The following is a 20,374-nucleotide window of genomic DNA, read 5'->3' as shown; positions in this document are numbered from 1 at the left end:
TCTTTTCATTTTCAAAAGGTTGATTATTGTGTAGATCATATACATTTTATCATTTTTGGAAGGTCCTTTGCCTGCCTAAATACATTTATTTTATTTATGATTTGTTTCATAACCTGTGGTTCATGGGATCATGTAATCTCCCCAGAATGTCATTAATCGGTATCAATCCTCAAAGGGGGATAATTCTCCGTGTCAAAAGAGAAAAAGGTTTGAGATTAGTTTTCTAATCTGTTTGGAGCAGCACTGCACTCTGCATAGAATCAGATGAAACCAGAAGCTTTTAGTGATTTTTTTTTTTCCTCTAGCTTCATTAATGGAAGATGATGTGTGTTGTGAATAATATCCCCACCCAAGCTCACAAATCTAAAATTGGGTGTGAGAGAATACACAGGCCGGGTGAAAACCTACAGGGTATACAAATGTGCTAAAACAACACCAGCAGCACAGTCTATACTGTTAGTCTCGGAGACTACCCAGAGGTATCCAGCACCGTCCAGGTGATAAAGGATGTAGTGTTAGAATGCAGCAGGAGCATTTTGGAAAGTACAGCGTGTTAGTGGAGGGGGAAAGTTGAGCAGACAGACAGACAGGCATTAACTTTCCTCACAGCTGAGTCCCACTCCAGACTGTTGATACCCCCAGATACCAATAGTAGACTCTGTTTTACATTCACCTCCATCTGCAGAGGGAGGCGAGAGAGCGAGAGAGAGAGCAAGAGAGAGAGAGAGGCAGCAGAAACTCTCAGCCATATCAGATTTCTCACTTTTTCTATCTTCCTTTCTCCTACAAACTTTCTCTCTCATGCCCCCTCCTCTGTCTGACTCTCCCGTTCACACTCTGTCTCACTCACTCTGCCACTTTCTCTCTCTCTCTCTCTCTCTCCCTCCCCCTCCTATCCCTACCTCCCTCCCTCCCTCCTCTCCTCGTCTGTGATCCTTTCTGAGGCTCTGCTGAGACTTCCTCTCCTCTGCAGCCCTATTCTCTTTTAACTCCACATCTGAAGTTTATATGTAAACACGGCCTGGTGTAAACAGGCTGCGCCAGTTGGCCAGCCCTCCTCTATCCCAAACTCTGTTTATTTTACTCTCCACTCTTTCAGAGAGTGGGTCAGTTTCTCTGAGGAGAAGTGTCACCTTAACTTAGACCCAGATTTCTGGATGGGATGTGATTGCTTTACATGTGGTGCTGCTCTTGTTTATTTTGGCACAAACAAAATCTTCTCACATGCAGTTTTTAGGGTCCAATCAATGATCTGCTCAGCTTTCCCTAGGAGCACATGCTGTGGCTGCAAATGGCCTTTTCCATTCATCTACCACTACATAAAGCCTGTGAGTTTCAAAACCTGTTCACTAAAGGGAGGTCAGTTGAGGACATGCTGCTGCTGCTGCTGCTCAGCACTCTTGGAGCCTGCGCATATAGTTGTGGTAGAGACTCACTCACCCACTGTATATTCAGATCTTTGCAGATGCTCCGGAGTCATGCCCTCTTTCACCTGCTACCCCAGTATTATCCGCTCCCACAAGGCAGTCCAAGAAGCTGAGTCGACAGAATCGGCCCCTGGCTGTCTACAATCCACAAGCCCTAGACATCCAGAATGGTAAGAGACATACATGAGTGCATCTATATATTTTCACACCTCTGAATATATTATAAGAACTGAGTCCAGGGAAAGACTGTACAGTATGTGATCATTCAGAATTAGAATGTTTATTAAAAACTTAGGAGTAACATATTTCTGCTCTAGAAATTAGACTGGTCTTTCCTTTTAGATGTAAAGTACTTCAGCGATCCAGAAAGTATCTCACATATTCATTAATTCATTGACAGAGCCCAGCAGGTATCAGGGGTACATTTTTTGATCATTTGTGCTTGCTTGTTAGTAATTCATGCTCTTAAATTAATAACTTGTTTGCATAAACTAGTAATTTCAGCCAAAGTATGTTAGCCTTTCAACCAGCCTGAAATTCCATTTCATTTGGCTGCGTTCTTCTATCCTGACGCTGCAGCCATGTTAGTCCACTTCTTGTTGGGAAGGAGGTTTTGCTTTGCCCTAATCAGTCGGTAGCAAGTAGCATATCTATGTCACAGATGCCATTTTCAGTTGCTACAGAAGCTGTGGTCCCAATTGCTAAGAGCAGTTAGCATAGCAATTTTAACAAAGAGCTGTTATTCCGTGGTTGATGTACAAGTACAGTTGAACAGACTGCATTAGTTTTAGCTAATAAAACAGCCACTGAGTGTATTCACCCCTGCTTCCTGCTGTGCTAATAATTCACTCACTCACTCATGGTTAACCGGTTTGCAGTGACCACTACTAAGCATAGCAATATCTACGCATAACACACTGAGCTCAGTTTCCTCCTCCCTGTATTACTGTGTAGAGAGACCTGCATTCATGACTTTGAGTGCCCTTGTTTACTTCTTTTCAAACTGTTAAAATTCACATCAGTTTCCTCTCAAGTTTGTTGAAACTCCTGTGCACCGGGCAAGCTGATCACCTGCCTGTTTGGTGACCCAAACAAATGTGACTCCAGAAAGTTCTGATCCGGGGCCAGTCAAATCCCTTCCCCTCCACTATACCAAAGGAGTCTAAATCTGCTTACCAGATTGCCTCTCTTTGCCTCCCTCATGCCAGCTTTTACCTTGGGGTATTTTAATATCAAGGATGAAAGGCGTAATCCTTTTTTAACCTTTGTGTCTTTCATATGTGCTCCCCATAATGGATTTAAAGTAACGTGTCTCAGCATTCACAGGGTAAAAGCAAATTTGATGATGAGAAAGATAGAAGAGCATTTATGTATGCATGCGGCTCCCTGCAAGTGTGACAGTATGCCATACCAGGGAAGTGCATTAATCAGAGTATATGTGTCAGCAAGCGTCTCATCAGGTGCATTGTTGGAGTACAGTGCTGGTAAATCATATCTCTCAGGAGGTGATTACAAATCAGTTGTGTATTTGTTGTATGTTTGATTTACTTAGCTGCAATAAGAGATTTTTTGGGAGCCATTTTTGGGCAATGGAAACAAACAAGCCATGAACACAATATTAGCATATGATCACTTTTTATGTTAATATGGCAAACTTGTTAACAAACAGTTTCTTATTTACACATTCAGTGGTTATGGAGCAACATTATCATTCATTTGGAGTGGTGTTTCTCATTTTGCCTGATTAGACCGCTTTCTCAAGACTGTGTGGGCGTGTACACACTGTGACATCTCCATAAGCCTCCCGTTATACCCGTAAGGGTGGGACTCCTTGATCATTATTATTGCTTTATGAAGTTTGGTGACCTCACATAATTTAGGTCAAGCATAGGTCCGCCCATATTCAGCCTGAGGTCTAATCAATCATAACACCTGTGTGGATGTGGAGGGCTTAATTAATGGGTGTTATTCCATTTAGGTAATGATCTTTAAAAAATTAATAAAGAAATAAAAAAATAACAAACTATCTGTAAACTGCATAAGGCCATTAGTGCTATGGTCAGTGTAGAATCTATAAATATTGTTATTACACTCTGTAATAACTGGGCTATAACATCAGCACCAGTTCAGTTCAGTCTTAATTAATGATGGACTTCTGGTTCAAGTTCTTTGATAAGTTTGTGGGAGGAAAAAGGAAGAAATGGTCTAAACAATCCCCTTTTTTAACAGTAGCGGTTCCTTGTGTGCCTCTCCAGTCCCCCAAAAGCAGGATTTGTACTTGACAGTAAAATTGAAATAAAAGAGCTTGGAACTCCCTTGTGTTTCTTAGGTTCCTGTCTATGAGTGCAGGAGTATTATTATGAACAATAAAAACTTGGTTGTGAATCTCGCCTGTTTTGACAGCAGTTTGATTTATAAAGCCCCTTGTTGATGAAGCATTGCCTTATATATTGATAAATTATTCGGCTGTTTTATCGGGCAAGCTATCATCATCATCTGGAATAGGCTGAATCTTTTATGGTATAATGAAATTAAAACTTTTTTCGCTCTTTTTTTTTTTTTTTTTTTTTTTAACCGAAGTGTCAGCTGTGGCAGATAGTTCCAGCCTGGCAACGGATGAGACATCAATGGGCAGCAATGAGTCTGTATCGTCTCAGTCGTCGTCAGCGTCGACCTCAGAGACGCCTGTGGAGAAGAGTGATCATGCCCCACTTAACACCAGCCTCAGCTCAGGCAGCAACTCCGGGTGAGTCCCAAATCAATGTGTGACTGCACCAGTCAAAGTGCAGGTATTGGTTGTGTAATAGACAGATCCACAGTAAACACAAATTAGAAACGCAGGCTTTACATTCTAATGTGGAATATGTACACTACATGGATTGCAGATGGAACTGTGGGGTCTTAAGTTTCAGTCGGATATTAGACATTTTCATGTGTGGGCCCTACATGCTAATTCCGTAATTAAATTTGGAAACTCACAGGTAAACTGTCTCAGCAATCACTAATGTTTGAATGTTTGAGCAAATGTGAGTTAAAATGTTAATATTTGTCTCAAGGCTGTATTGATCATCCTAACTTATCCTTACTTAAAAAGAAAAAAAAACCCTGCATACTCCTGCACACTTTCTCTGCTTTAAATCTCAGTCTTCTTACCAGACAGCAACTTAACTTAGCTGTCAATTATGCTTCATATTGCAGAAGAAAATGTTGAGTGAATCCTTATTTTATTAGTACACACACACACTCCACTGTGAGCCTGTAAATGGTGCCTCTGACAGCTCACATTTTGAGTCATGTTTCTTCTTCCCCAGAAATGCATCCAAACACAATTCATTTTTGCTCCTGTATAGCATCATAGGAAGCAGTTCCTCTTTCCTGCACTTTATGGTTGTGGCTCAGTTCTGTCTTTTCCACTCTGGCGAAAAGCATATTTAGCGAGGAGAAGCTTCATTATAAGAGAACAAGAATCGATTTTTCAACATTGCGAGTGGAATCGTAGAAAATAAGCATCTCGATCCTTATTGATAGTGTTGATAGTGAAATAGAGTTTTAGTGTCAGCCCCTGTGACATTAGTCAGATGTCAACTGTTTTCACTTCTTTCTCGGCCTCTGCACTCGTACTGGTTGGAACATGATTTGAGAGTTTAATGCTTTGCTTTCTTCTCTCTGGCTTTTCCTCTCTGTCTCTGCTGTCCTTGGTCCTTTTTGTTGTTTCCAGCCTATGACTTGTCTTGAATGCTGATGTGAGAGATGAATTATTGGGTTATGTTGCAGATGTTAGACTCTTTGCTATGTCATGTCTACACATTCACCTTGAAATAGACTTTTTCTCATTCACTGTCCACAGCTCCTTCTCCATCAGCTGAAAAGAGCTGTAAAATAAAAAACAAATCTACCTCACAACTAGACAGAGGACAATGTGATTCTCTCACACTGACCTCTGTGGGTGCACGCCTGCCTGTGTGTGTAGGCTTGTTCGTATCAAGCTTTTTCTCTAAGTTGCAGGATTAGACAGACAAGGCTCTATATTACTTATGTAACCAACTCCTTTTTTTCCTACGGGTATTTTCTTTCTGTTTTCCCACATATGTGGCATCATGTTGGAGGACGGAAGGAGTAACCAGGAGGAGGTCGTAAATCTCAGCTCTTATTTGTTTGGGAGACAGGTGGCCGTGCGTTGGCCGTGTAAATCGTATTGACATTGGGGCGATATTCATCTTGTTTACCCTTATAGCCGCAGCCCCCATCCCTTTATGAAGACTTGCGCCATATGTCACAGGGTGACGCCCTGGCTTTGTTCACTCATAAATCTTAGCATGTGAGATGGTGGAGACCTGTTAGCACAGCACCTCTCTGGCCTGGAACCCAGGGATTCGGGTTCAGTCCTAGCCAAAAAGAGCAGTAGGGGTGGCATTTGCTAGATTATTTCAAGCCACTCTCAGAAATGTATTATCTGCACTCTGGTGTGCTCAGAAGTGCACCTGGAAAACAGCATATTTTAGTCAGTTTCCTGCAGCAGAATCTGCCTGGTCATACACAAATGTATCCTGACTCATTATATCATGCAATAACTCTTTGTGGACTGTGGCATGATTTATCATCTCCGTCATCTTCGATGTCTCGCCTCATTACTCCTCTTCTCCCCTAAATTCAGTCACAGCTTCTCCCAGCGGCGCTGTTGCCCCAAGTCCTGCCCAATGAGGTTACATTTTTTTGGCCTCCTTTCCTTCCTCTCCCCCTGCCCCAACTCCAGCCCTCCATGCCTCTCCCTGGCAGACAGCTGTGGATCATAAAATGGTGGATCAGAGCTTATTTCCTGCCCACCCAAACTGGCGGTGGCTGGGCGGGCAGCTTGGCTGTAGGTTTGATCCCACTTTCTACTAGAAACACTGCTAAATCCCACTGCTACCCTTCTTCCTTTAGTAGAAAGACAGTTGATAGCCCTGCTCATCCCTGTTTTAGCTCCACACCAGGATCAGCAAGGCCTGGATGCTGCAGGGTGAAATTCCTGCAATAATGAGAAGCAGCAGTCCTCTTCTGTTGATGAATTTCTCCCTGCTACTAACCTGGCAGTGTGTGATAATGTGTGACAACACTGATGGTTAAAATAATAAACCAAAATACCTCCAGCTGCAGTTCACTTTGAAACTGGATGTTCACAGTGTTGTTTGATATTGTTGACATGATGCTTTTTTCATGTAATGTGATATAAATTCTCCTGCATATTATGTTTATGACTGTAAACATTGCTCACAACTTCAAACTTCATATTCTTAAAAAGTCGTTACAAATATTACCAACATCTGGAGGGGGATTTTCATTCAGGCATCACATACAGTGCCTTTGCACGAGTTCACTGTATTTAATCATGTTTACAGAAGAAGCTTAGCTAGGCCTATGATGGGTAAAAACAACGGATGAGCAATTCAAAGCTTGATGCTATTTTTGTTGAAGAGAAATGGCAAACGATTTCCCTCGGTTTGGCTTAGCTGTAATTGTGAGAGCAATTTTGGAATGAATCCATTTACCTCTGGTACATTTAACAAGTTTCTAGGGCAGCCATGTGGCATTCACTGATTTTCTCTAACTGTTTATTCTATAATTATTTAGATATCTGTTTATTTTCAAAATCTTCAAGGATCTGTATAATCCTCTTCCAACTGAAATTAGCAGTTAGATGGATGTGTTGATAACTTTTCTTAAATGTGCGTTTGTTTGGGCTTGTTTTACTATATTCGTGGGGTCTGAAAACTGGGAAAAATGCTAAACCCCACAGGTTTAAATGGCTGATTGAGGGTTTTGGGGTTCAGGTTAGAATTCAGCTTAGGTTTGGGTCAAGGTAGGGGTTAGGGTTAGGCTTTTAGTACTGATGGTCGAGGTTAGGGTCAGGGGAATGCATTCTGTCAGTGACGAATATAGTAAAACAAGGATGGAACAAGGCTCGGGTGGTAGAGCGGGTTGTCCACTAATCGCACGGTTGGCGGTTTGATCCCTGGCTCCTCTTGTCTGTGTGCTGAAGTGTTCTTGGGCAAGACAGTGAACCTTAGCTTCCCTCACTTGTAAGTTGCTTTGGATAAAAGTGTCTGCCAAATTACAAATAAATGTAAGTGTGTGTGTCTGTGCATTTTCTGTTTTTAACATTACCTTATTTAGGGGGTTTGTGTTTATGTGAGTGGGTTCACCTGCAGGTTGGTGAAGTGTTGGTGCTCCTCTGCTCTCCCTTCTCTTGGCTGAGACCCAGGCAGACAGTGGTTGTACTTGGGCCCAGGTTAATGAGTGGATTTGCTGCACTGCAGCGCACTGTCCCCCCATGCTGATGTGGAGCAGCTGAGCACCACAGTGGCCCCACACTGCTGCAGAGCTATAAATCACCCACAGTCAGGCCTGGCCCGAATGGAACAGCCACCGCTGGGGATGGACAAGCGCTCAGAGAGGGAGGCAGGGGAAGAAACGGAGGGAAGGAGCAATGCAGAGGGGAGAATGAAAACATGAGCCCAGTACTCTGTGTTCACCTCCACCTAGGTCCACGTAAGATCCCCTACCATGTTCTCCCTTAAGGCCGTCTCTCTCTCTCCGCCACCAGTGCCAACGTAACCACTATTCACAACATCCTCTCAACCCCCAGCCCCTCCCCAGCTGCTCCCTCTAATTGCCTTTATTAACGTCTCTATGGGAGCGGCAGCTAGGAGCAATTTGCTCATTATGTGCTGTATTAGCACTGGCCCTGGGGCAGGCATGGAACACAGAGGGATGCCTGGCTTAGACTCCTGCTCTCCTCTGCTCCTCTCTGCCTTTACCAGGACCCCTACCTCCATGCTGTAGGTCGGCCATAGACTCGTTGGCCCTGACAACAGCGGGTGTAAAGCACAGCCACTAACAAATAAAGCTTATGGCCAAATTGTAGTGTACATGTATGGGTGACATATTAAAGGAAAAATCAACATAAAGTGGGCCACAGTAAGCCTATAGAACTGCTTCACTGCTCCTTGGCATAGATTCTACAAATCTCTGGAACATGAACACCCTTTTTCCCAAATAATACTGTCTTTTTAATTTTTTTTTTTTTTTTAACTTTATTCCTCAGTATTGGATTTTTGTTGATGACAGTGGAGAGCACTGTCAAGCACATCGGTGTAAGGTGTTCAGATCTGATGAGTGCCAAGACCCTAGCATATGATTCACATCATTTTTGTACTCATCAAACCGTTAAGTGTCCCCTTGTGCTTTTTGAATGGGAGTAGATTTGTAATGTTGCATTTATTCAGGTTGTGGACGCCGGTATATTGTTACATGCATTGATAGTAATGATGGAGAGACTCTGCTATTTTTTGTTGGGTTTTTTTTTTTTTATGTATTCAGTGTGAAGTGACCTTCCTGTTCAGTTGAAATGATCAATAGCGTTCATTCTTTTGATATCACTTTTAGCGGTGGTTGCACGCATGTTTGACTTCTTAGGTTACTTTTGGGTGTCCTCTGAACAGAAAAGCAAACAACTGCCCGTGTATGAATATTCCTTCTGAATTCAAACATCATGTTTAGTTCATGACTCTTTGCATCTCTCTTTCTGAATTCACTGCCTCAGAGTTTTACAGATACAGTCAATCCTGATGATTTTAGACTACGAATTTGCTCTTAGTTCTTCTAAGTTATTTTGAATTAGAAGTTTAAAAATTAGAACGCAGAAGGATAAATACATTTCTTTGCATCATTTGAAATATCAGACCTTCAGAGAAATGTACCAAAGCTGCTCTTTAAGTTTACCTTTCAAGTTAATATGAAAAATGATTGAGAGTCACTTTTCCTGAAGAGGCTTTTTGGCAGATGGAGTAGAACGAATGATTTAATCTATGAAAGCCTGTTTCCCTTTGTGCACAGGCTGTAGATTTATCCCAATAAAAAGAGCGAGTCCACCTCTATGTAGCCGCTGTGTAGTAGAATGAAAAAAGATGGAAAATTTGTTAGCCGTTGTCAAGGTGACTCAAGTGTGATATGTGATATATTACTCTCATTTAAAATCTTCGCTGCATTTTAATGTTTTATTAACACGTATGACCTAAACTTCACCCCACTGTAATTTTTGCTTTGACTTCCCACCCTTATGAAGCACCGGACTGGTGTAGACATTTCTCTCACCTTGTCTCCATAACGACAGGTTGCTCTGTTTTGCTCACGTGTTGCTCTGCTTCCACCATTTAGTGGGGTTGCTATCCTTACTGAATGATTTAACAACGAATGAGAACACAGTGTCTGTTAACATTTTTAACATGGGGCCACATTCTGACTGCTTATTCTAATTGGCTTTTCTTTTTTTCTTTCTTTTTTTCACTTTTGTATCTAAAACCATGGTCGAAGTTGGGGAAATGCACCTTAACATTAACATTTTCTTGCACATTCCTGAAGGAAATCTGCTGATTCCTGTATCATTTCCTACCGAAGCATACTGTCATGTTCTCAGTCAGAAGAAAACTTCATAGTATCTGTGGTGACTAAAGTGTGTTTTTTCGTCTGCAGGGCCGCAGCAGCTTCGAAGTCCACTCCTGGAGCATCCAGAGAGAGCCAACCTGCTGCCACCACTACTGCCTCAGATAAAGAAAAGCCAGAGGAGAGGTAACACAGGGTTCCCTCTCTTTGGTTTCTGTTACTTCTACTTTTTCTTTGTTTGTTTCATTCACCTTTGGTAGTTAAATGTCCCACTCTGAGACTATTTCACTCTCTCTGTTTTCATTCACCTGAAAGATAAGACTTACGTCTTATCTTTCATGTTCGCTCAACAGAATCACCAACTCCCTCACTCGTCTAAAATCTATAAGCAGTCTTGCACATCAATATTTTCCCTGACTTCATCATACTGTATATTCACCTATACACTCACAAGTATGTGGGTGAACTGGATGGGACTGTGTAGACCGTCCGTCCATTACGCTGAGCTGTTGCTCTGCTTCCTTCAGAATGAATGATGAATTCATTTTCATTGCTTTCAGATGTAATTGCAAACAGTTCTGTCATTCTATGGGGCAATCTATTAATGTTATTTTCATATCAATACAAATCCTCATTTTTCCAAATGCGGTTCCACAAGAGTGCATGCTTCCAAAATTCTGAATTCAAGAACTCGGCTGAACATTGTAGTATTGACAACTCTGTGACCACAAACTTTTTTTTTTTTTTTTTTTTTTTTTCAGTTTGTATATCTTCTTTCTCCTCTCTCATCCTACATTGTTACCGCTCTGCAGAAAGAATATGAAATATTTATCAGGGCATCATGTGTTGAAGGCACAATTTCTACATGGTAATGTTGCTGGCATTCGAGATAACGGTTTACAATGGTGGGCAAAACAACTTTTCTGTGGAGACAGTTTTTATGTTTTCGGGAACGGAGTGGCAGAAACACGGCTTTTTACTAACCTTTGCAGAGCGGTGAATATGGTTTCTTTGACGGCGCTCTTTTACATCAAACTGATTTAAAATGCAGCTTCTAAGCTCACAAATGCGAATTTAAAAGCTGAAGCACAGTGGAGGGAGATTTCTATTCTACCTCTGTTTGTGTGCAAACCTACTTTACAATCCCCCCGCCACTTTTTAATTATCTCACCATAGATGGTTGTCTGCTGTGCGAACCTGATGTGTCCCTGCCTTTTTCGGCTGCACAAAACCTGATACAAACAGCGCTGCATCTCATTGTGTGTGTGTGTGTGTGTGCATGCACACAAGCGCGTGTGGGTGTGTTTTGACTCGCTCGCTAGCCTGTCTAGACGGGAGATAGGGCAAGACAAGAGCGTGTAGCGGCCCCGGCTCCTCTCTTAGTACTTTTGCTTATTTTTCAGCCTGGCCCATTTCTGCTGTTTCAGGCTAGTGAGTGAATGAACAAGCAGGCCCTGGGCCCAGATTGAACTATGCAGTAATCCTCCTCAAAGCTCCGCCAGCTCACTGATTGCCTTCATTTTTCAGTGTCACCAGCAGGAAAGCCAAGGCAGTGTACCCATGTGAGGCTGAGCACGACTCTGAGCTCTCCTTCCAGGTCGGCGCAATATTCAACGCCGGTAAGTGTTATCGCCTACACCAGTCGCTCACTCAGAACCAGCCCTGGCATATTGGATTTGGAGGAAAACCGAACACCCAATCTGATCTTCAATCGAACAGAGAGATGAGACGAGGAGAGGGAGAACAGGGAGCGGGTGGGGCGGGGGGAGGGGGGGCAGGAGTCACAGATTTGCTCTTCTGTGTGTCTGGGAAGAGGCTCGACTGAGCTTTAATCACTCTCAGAGGAAATGAGCATTTTGTAGTTCTTATTTTTTGTCAAAACCCTCCGTTGTGAGACACAGACACAATAGATACTCTGTAGTCTTTACAGGAGGACGTGTGGTGACGTCTTTGATAAGATCCCACAGTACATTGCAGTTTATTGGTTGTTATGGCCAAACATTATAAGTAATTATCTAACTTGTTTTTCTTTCTGTTTTGAAAGTGAGATCACATGTTTTCCACATTGCTGCGACTCCCATCGCAGATCTAAACGTCAAAATCCTGACAGCTGTCATCAATAAATATGGATTCGATTAGATGACTGAAACATTACCTTAATCACATTTCAGTACATGTACATTATTTCCTGTTTTGATGCCCGTGCATTAAATCCATTGCTGCTTCAGTGTTGGATGAAAGAGTTCATGTCGGGATAAATGCTGTACAATGGAAAAATTGAATTTAGTAGAAGGTGGATTTCCAACTCATAAATATGAACTCTCGTTATCTGAAACAACAAACACGAAATAAATCAAGTGTCACATTTTCATATACAAAATTGAATTATGTTCTAAAGCCCATTTTTTTTATTTGGATATTTCATTTGGAGCTTACCTCGATACAGAGTTTGGGGATTTTTAGTATAGTTTTTCTTACACTCTGTGTGTCCTTCAGCACTTAATCAGGCTTCACATGCAGTGATTGCCACGTTATATAAATGTGACGTGCTGAGATTCTCATTAACTAAACATCTACGGTATCTTTGAGGCATTTTATGAATTTTGATGCACGATTCAGTCATTTCTAAATCTATTTGAGATTTTTAGTCTGAGCTGTGTGCGTAACGAATGTGCAAAATACTGCAAGACACTGTATGTACTCGGGGGTGATAGCAGGTTGAATTTGTGCTTTGCTTTGAATTTTCTTGGAGGGTCGAACCCTTTGTTTACACTTGCATGAAAGATAGCTCTTTAAAGCGACTGATGCATTTAGTGCTAAGTCCAAATGACAGACAAGAGCTGTGCCGGACTTGCAGGCAGGAAAACTATGTATTCAGTTAGTTGATATCTTGACTGCGGCCTCGGAAGTTGTCACCGACAATTTATCCGTGCATCTGTTGACTTGCAGGTGCACTCAAAATTTTAAATTGGCTCACTTTGTAGACAAATCAAGAATCCGGGGAGGAGTTTTGAAAAGGCATGTCACAAAAATGTGCGGTGCACTGACACATCTGTCACACTGAACGGTTTGTGAGAGCTCCATTTAGCTGCTGAGACTCAGCTCCCGGTGAAATTCTAGAAGAAGGTGGATCCAAAAAAACAGACTGGAGATTTAGAGTCGGGACAAAATGAGTGACAGTGTAGTTTGGTGTAACGTCATAATTACTGTATCCTCCTTTAAACCTCCTTTAAACTGTGTCCTCTGTCTGTCCCCCACCCTCACCTTCCCTGTGGTGTTGTAACCCCTTGGTGACGCTGTGTCCTCTCCTGCAGTGATTCAGTCGAGAGAGCCAGGCTGGCTGGAGGGGGAGCTAGAGGGAAAGAGGGGCCTCATCCCTGAAAACTATGTGGAGATGCTGTAGCCCCACGTGGAAATATTTATGGACAAGTTATCACCTTCAATGGGAAAAGTATGCAGACATGCCTCAACTCTGAATTTCACAGTAGAGCCTTGTTTATCCAAAATCCCCTGAATTCTCTCAAGCAAGTGAGATATGTTATTAGTGGTGGACTGTTCTTGATACTTAAGTATTTTGGCTGGGAAGTAGACTTTGTGATGCATGTGCAAGCATGTTTCTTTGTTTGAATTTACTTTGGTTGAGTGCTCACATGAATTTCAGCATTGCGATTCCATAATGGGTTTGCAGTTAAAATGCTCTGCTGTACACAAAGACGCTGTAGCTTCTAAACGTTCGGGTAACTTTGCAGCAGCGCCAGAGAATGAGCCTCGCTCTCTCCTCCGCTCTGTTACACGTGGTGTCAGTGAGCTCCCGAGTCAAAGGATGAGTCTCAGAAACTGTAAGGTAGAATGTCAGCACTCAGATCACTGTGGCTTTTCACCCTCTTGACAGTGATGCACTCAACTTAGTTTTCAGCTGTTGAAAGATAAGCCATACCCACGTGCCTTAACCACCACAACACCCAGTGTAAATGTATGTACAGGTATGTATGAAACTCGATTGGCGTGTTACTGCTTTCGCTTATGAATTGTTGCATTTCATGTCATTTTATGATCATTTAGATATTCAAAATGAGGCACATTGCTACTGTAATTTTATTTTATTTAACTGGCACAATGATTGCATGATTTTTGAATTTTAAAATACACTCTGTACTGTTATGTTCTTAGTGCACTCCTTTACAGAAATACAGTGAAACGCCTCTTTGATACCCGATGAACCTTCTTGTGTTAAACACTAGCATCAGACAGATTCAGGTGGTAAATTTCAAGATAGAAACGACTGAAACCAAGTGTTTTTCCTGTCAATTTATCTGTTTGGTTTGTTTTAAAGCTTATTTTTGACGTTGCTGAGTTTCCTCTGAGCAGAGAAATGAGACACTCCTACAAAGTTGAACTTTTTCTTTTTAATTTTATCGTTATTTTATCTTCAACTTCAGTGGAATAAGTGGTTATAAGTTTTATAATCAATATCCGTTCACTGTATATTGCTTATAGCTATAGAGTTATGACAGCCAAGTACAGAATACAAATCTCCGTTATGTGATAGACAGGTTTTAAGTTTTCATTGGACTGGTTTTACAATGTACGCACATTACATTTCATCCCTCAACTGTTCAACAAGACACTTTAATTTTTCTGAGAGCTTTGGTTCAGCAGATTATTGTGTTTTCAGTTGCGATTGCTGTAATTTAAAGACATTGATTCATGACGTTTGTAAAGGGCCTTGACTTCTTTCATTTTTATACCTTTGGGTATCCTGATCAATGTTAAGCAAATAAAGATTTTTTTTTTTGTTCTTTACTGTAATGTGTGTTCTTGCCATGAAACAAGTCTGATCAATGATAACTTAAAATGTAATAGACAGGTCGAAATGATCGAAAAATCATACCAACATGATCTGGGACACTGATTTCATATGGTTTCAACAAACTTATTAGACAGTAGGATGTTTGTTTTTCAAAATAAGAGTGATATATTAATACTGTGGACCGCAGAAAATTAAGAGAAGCACTGTAAACCGCATTTGTGGCCATGTTCTGTTGACTGAGAGTTAGAATTGTCAGGCGTTTAAATTGGCGAAATGTGTCTAGCTTCACCTCTGTGAAATCTAGCACTAGGTCTAAATTTTGATGACTCGTGCATTGTGTCACAGAGAAGGCCCACAGCTTTCCACAGGGTCTAAGAATAAAGTTACTGGTGAAATGAGGATTCATTCTGCAGCCAGTACTGCTACAGTGAGCCATGTAGTGTAATGTAAGCCTTCCTCTTTATATTGACCTGCACCGGTCCATCCGACTAAAAGCTACTTCCAAAATAACTTTCCAAAAGGGGATTAAAAATAGATGGTAATCTTTCACCGAGGAAAACATGCGCTAATCCACCTCCACCTCACTGATCCATTAACATCTCCGCCTCACGCATGTTAATTCTTAGACTACATCTGTTTAATTAATACACCAAATGGCCCCAAGACCGGTGCTTTGGCCTCAGTTACATAATTACCATCAGTCCACCACCGCACTCAGACCTGCAGTAAGTGGGCCGGTGCACTATTTAAAAGTAAACACAGTTTGTCCACTTAAAAAAAAGAAAAACCTAAATAAATAAATAAATAAAGGTTGGAGCTGTGGTTTCAGTGCAACACATATGTCCACCAGCTCCCTGAAGCAACCACAGACGCGGTGATTACATAATGAAATGAGGCAGAGCTAATGAGATGGGCAAAAAATCTTCCCCCACTGTCACTCCCACCACCCACCCCCGAGGCCCTTCATCATCTCCCCGCTGCCAAAATCCTGCTGAATCATAGAGACATCCAGCCTGCCTGCTTCTCACTCTGCTTTGGACTGTCTGTCAGAAAACGTGCCATGTTACTCTATCTGCCTTCCCTTTTCCTTTTCCTCCTGCCTACCTGTCTGTCTCTCAGGGGTATTTAAAGCTCGCCTCTGTCTCACTCCTCTTTACCTCCTTTCTTTTTCCTTTTCCTCTTCTACTAGTCAACGTTCCAGTTCTTTTCTGCTGCTCTAATAGTAGTTTGTTTATGAAATCAGTTAAGCTCTTTGCATTTATCTTCCCTCCTAAGCTTGTGAATATGACGCAATGGACAACAGCGGTAATCTGGGTGGGTCAGACTCATATTTTAGGCCTGGAGCCTTAATATCACTTGAGATTGAGGTTGCGTTACCTGCGGTGATTTCTGTGCCTCTGCATGCATTATGCATCACTGTATATCAGACTGGGATGATGTATACGTTGGTGTCACCATGTCGATTTGGACTGGATGTAGGTGTGTTTGAATAAAAATCCAGACAGATGTGCTCGTTTCTCATTTTCCCAGACTCCTGGCTGTGTGCCAGCTGTCCTCTACCTCCCATGACGCAGTGTCCTTCAGCCCCAAAACATAGTCCCACACCATGACTCAGCCTATATCAGCACCATACAGCAGTTTAACAGTGAGATACTGACACAACTAAGTGCCGCAATTGTGTCTGAATTTCCCAACGGTGCTCCACAACATGTGGAGGCTAAACAAACTTGATACTTTCCTGTGTCTTCATCTGGTTCCTTCACAGCGCAAAGCTTCTGCAGTGTAGCCATAATAAGACTTGATATATTATTGGGGCTGAAAACTGAGTCGGAATTTGGAGAAAAGTAAATTTCAAACATAAAGGAGAGAGTGTGGAGAAAAAAACCAAAAAAAAAAAAACCCTCAGCTCAGAAAGTGGGCCACAGAAGCCGCCATGTGCGCGGGCGCAGCCGTGAAATCAGCCTGATCCAATAGATTCTGTTTATCTGGCATGACTACAAGTGAAAGCAATTGGAAATCTGGGGGAGATTTGGAGAGGGCTGTGGATTCGGAGAGAGGAAAAAAAAATGAGCAAAAAAGTAATACTGTCTGCTCTACAGTCTGGCAAAGCAGGCGTGTTTTCAGATCAGCCTTTAACAAGGTTAATGGTGATTTTTCTCCACAGGCACCGCTTTACTGTAAAAGTCTCATCCTTGCATGCTTTATCTCTGTCATTTTCACTCTCCTCGCTTTCCATTTGTCTTTGTTCTCTTCATCTCCTCTCCCTGTGACTGCTGTACCTGCTGCTGCTCCACATCATTTCTGTTTTTCCATGCTAACTCTGTGTTTTTTGGCTCATTATCCTCCCCAGCCACCAAATGCAGCTGTTTCGAATTCATCCAGATCAAACAGCCCATTTTTTGGGGCACCTTTCCTAGCTTCTGTCTCATGGTATAACTCTCATCTCACACATGCAGACCATACAATACACAAACACACACACAAACAGATAAATTACATCATGTCAAATGATTAATTTAACAGTTTTATTAGAATCTTGCAATAGTTTTGCAAACACAAGTATGGCAATATCTGCATCAAGATATACAGTAGTAACTGGTTTCAAAGATGTTTTACTGGTTTATGTTGAAGGATGTCTACTGTATGTTTTGCTGGATAGTTGCTGAGAAATATTGTACAAAGCATCTGAGTAAAAAGTCATTTTTGGAATTGGAAAAAAAAAAAGCATTTGAATATATTTATATAAGAAATGCACTGCCATGGCTGTGGAGATATGGCTTAGTCTCTCATCACCCGATTCATCGCTGTGAACAAAAAGAAAAATGGCAATGACGTGACTCCACATACAGTGATGTGATAGTGTACTGTGAAACAGCAGTTAGACACACTCTTAGTCATTCATGCCTAAAAGGAGAGTTAATTTACAAGAAGACAGCTTTGAAGATAACATTGATCCCTCAAATTGGGCGAAAGGTTTTTATTTATTGTTTGTGGTAGGTGGTGACTCATGACCATTATATAAACTCTTAATTAATCTTGGTTCTTTAAAGGGTTGGTACAACATTTTGGGAAATACGCTAATCAGAAGGTCGATATCACTCTCCGCCGGGCTGTTAAAAGAGTACCCTGATTTAGAATTTAATTCCTATAACATTGTTGGACTCACAATGGACAAAATTATTGTCTTTTCCATTCCACATATTCCTCCTCCTTGTCAAAACCTGTTGCTTATATTACCCACAATGCAAATGGATCACCAACAGTTCACTGTGAGATTGGTTTTTGTGTTTTTTTTGCGTAATGCTAGTAGCGGCTAATGTAGCCTCGAGCAGACTACAGAGTTTGGGTAAGCTTATTTTCTAACTTCACAGACCCCGATTTATTTCTTTATTTCATTTTCAGACTTAACACAGACTCATGATACATCGCTTGAGGCAACTGATCTGACTCTGTGCACCCCCCAGCTGTTCCCCTCTGTTCCCAGCTAAAAGTCACCTGCCTATCGCTCCACATTTACAGCACAGACATGATGAATTAACTCATGGCAAAAAAATTAAATGGTGTATTTCCCAAAATATTGAACTATTCCTTTAAATAGCCAAAACAATCAAATAGCCAACAGTCAAAACATGTTGACTATATTTCTGGAGGGTCATGCAAGGGCTTGATAACATCATCCTTATTATTACTTTTGTGACTGAAACTTATTTTGGCAGTTAGTGAAATAGGTCCAGTTAGTAACTGATCAGAGACCTGGTCAAATTTGAATTGGCAAAGCTTACTCTTCTGACAGTCTCCACATCCATTGTTTCATTTCCTTCTGTGTGTGTGCACAGAGTTTGTATTTTCAACCTGAAAACCACAAGAACTTTCTTTCACGTATCCCAGTTTCAACAGTTTGTGACGTCTTGATTTTATTGTGGTGCTCATCAACAATACCATGATGGGTTAGGAAATCATTTCAACAGCAACAACTCAAGGATCCATCATTTACATCTTGTTACAAAATAAGAAATACTTTTTGATTATTATTATTTTTTATTTTTTATTCATTTATTTATTTTTATTTATTTTTATATTTTACTCTCTATAACATTCAGGTAGTAAGTTCCATAAGTCTCTCACAATGTATGATACATTCATTTCTCTATTTGGCCCTTTCTGCTGCCAACCCTTGCTGTAAATGTTTCTCTGTGATCCAAAACACAGAACATGGCGAGTGGGAAACACATATTTTTCCAATATTCCAACAATATGGTTAAAGTAGAAATGTTTTATACTATACTCAACATAAGGACTTGCTGCATTATTTACAATATATACTGTAAAATTGTAAATCAGGTGAGATAAAAAGGCACAAGTTTCCCTTTTTTAAATACAATGTAAACATCTCATCAAAAAGCATGCATTAACATTTCATTTTACAAAAAGGATATCATTTTTAGACAAAGTACTTAAATATTGTTTTCCAGCAAAATATAATTCTCTCAAAAATACTTTCCCATTCATCCTATGAACCTTTAGACAGTTTATTTTTTTATTCCTTAAAAAGGACAAAAAAGGGGCAAAATAAAGAAACAGTGAGAGATTAGCTTAAGGGTCCTTCACAACTTGAACACAACAATGCACGACAAAGACGGATTGTAAAATGAGGCCCTTCCAATGAGGGACTGTATGAAAATTATAGGAGTGGCGAGTGTTACCAATGTTGACCCCAGCCAAAACTGCAATACCCTCCCACAATATCTCAAAAATAATGTGTTTATGGCAAGCATTAAAAAACTGTGAAAAGAGAGAGCTGCTCCACGGTTGGGCCTATAAAAGACCACATTTTTGCCCCAGAATTAATTTTAAAAAATAATAATAATTTGGGGATGAGAAAAAGTTGAAACACCCTGCCTTGCACTCCCAATAAATACAAACTACCCTCTGTTGTGCAAAAATTAAAAATACACAACCCTGATCCCTTGTCTGGTCCTCCTCCCACCACCTAATGACTTTCGTACAGTCCCTAATGACAGTTGTGATCCTGGCACCTCCATCTCTTTGAACACTAATCTTCACACCGTTACCACCACAGAAGAGACCTCATAGCGTAGCACAGTGCCATCATTACGAGAGCTGAGGCCACAAACACAATACACAACCACCCTGCTGTGCTAATGATGTCATGTTATCTAACTTTGGGCTGGTTGACCATGCAGAAAGTCTTTTCCCGCATCATCACAGTTGCTTATCAAAACAGACAATTCCTGCTAGCTGCACTAATGCCTCATTTCACATTGTATCTCCTCTGTGCAAATCTAAATGTGGAAATAGGATATGGCTAATCCTATAACATAAATGCATAATACCCACGCTGCAAGAGCAGATCAACTATGCACATGCTTGCCAGGAAAAAAACAAAAACACATACGCACAAACTTAAGCCATACTCGCTCCATACTCACATGTAAATACACGCTCACAGGGCACAGGAAAAAAAATAAAAAATCACACGCCCCCACTGTTTTTCTTCCCCAGCGGCTCTATCGCTTTTCAGTAGCATCATAGTAGTGTTCCACAATCACCCATAAACCAGTGGGGTGTGAGACAAGTTGATGGTCCAGATGACTGGGCCTACCATACCTAAAATAGTAGTACTTGGCCCAAAGATAAGAGAAAGGAAATAAACTAAATTAGGAAAGGTGATGATATCAACAGTTCATCAAGCATC

General features: G+C 41.1%; 1 protein-coding gene across 1 annotated transcript in view; it reads left to right on the top strand.

Annotated features, from left to right (window-relative positions):
* arhgap10 (Rho GTPase activating protein 10) overlaps positions 1-14,646 on the top strand; it is a 43,650-nt gene extending 29,004 nt beyond the window's left edge. Inside the window, exons 19-23 of the mRNA XM_041036047.1 lie at positions 1,456-1,597; positions 4,008-4,173; positions 9,939-10,034; positions 11,376-11,467; positions 13,163-14,646. Coding sequence (XP_040891981.1) covers positions 1,456-1,597; positions 4,008-4,173; positions 9,939-10,034; positions 11,376-11,467; positions 13,163-13,251 — 585 coding nt within the window. The 3' untranslated portion in view covers positions 13,252-14,646. The remainder of the gene's footprint in view (positions 1-1,455; positions 1,598-4,007; positions 4,174-9,938; positions 10,035-11,375; positions 11,468-13,162) is intronic.
* The last annotated feature ends 5,728 nt before the right edge of the window (positions 14,647-20,374 follow it).

This window comes from Toxotes jaculatrix, chromosome 4, assembly GCF_017976425.1.
Source record: "Toxotes jaculatrix isolate fToxJac2 chromosome 4, fToxJac2.pri, whole genome shotgun sequence".
Lineage (NCBI taxonomy): Eukaryota > Metazoa > Chordata > Actinopteri > Toxotidae > Toxotes > Toxotes jaculatrix.
The sequence above is the reverse complement of the archived record's forward strand: the minus strand, read 5'-3'. Positions and strand labels throughout refer to the sequence as shown.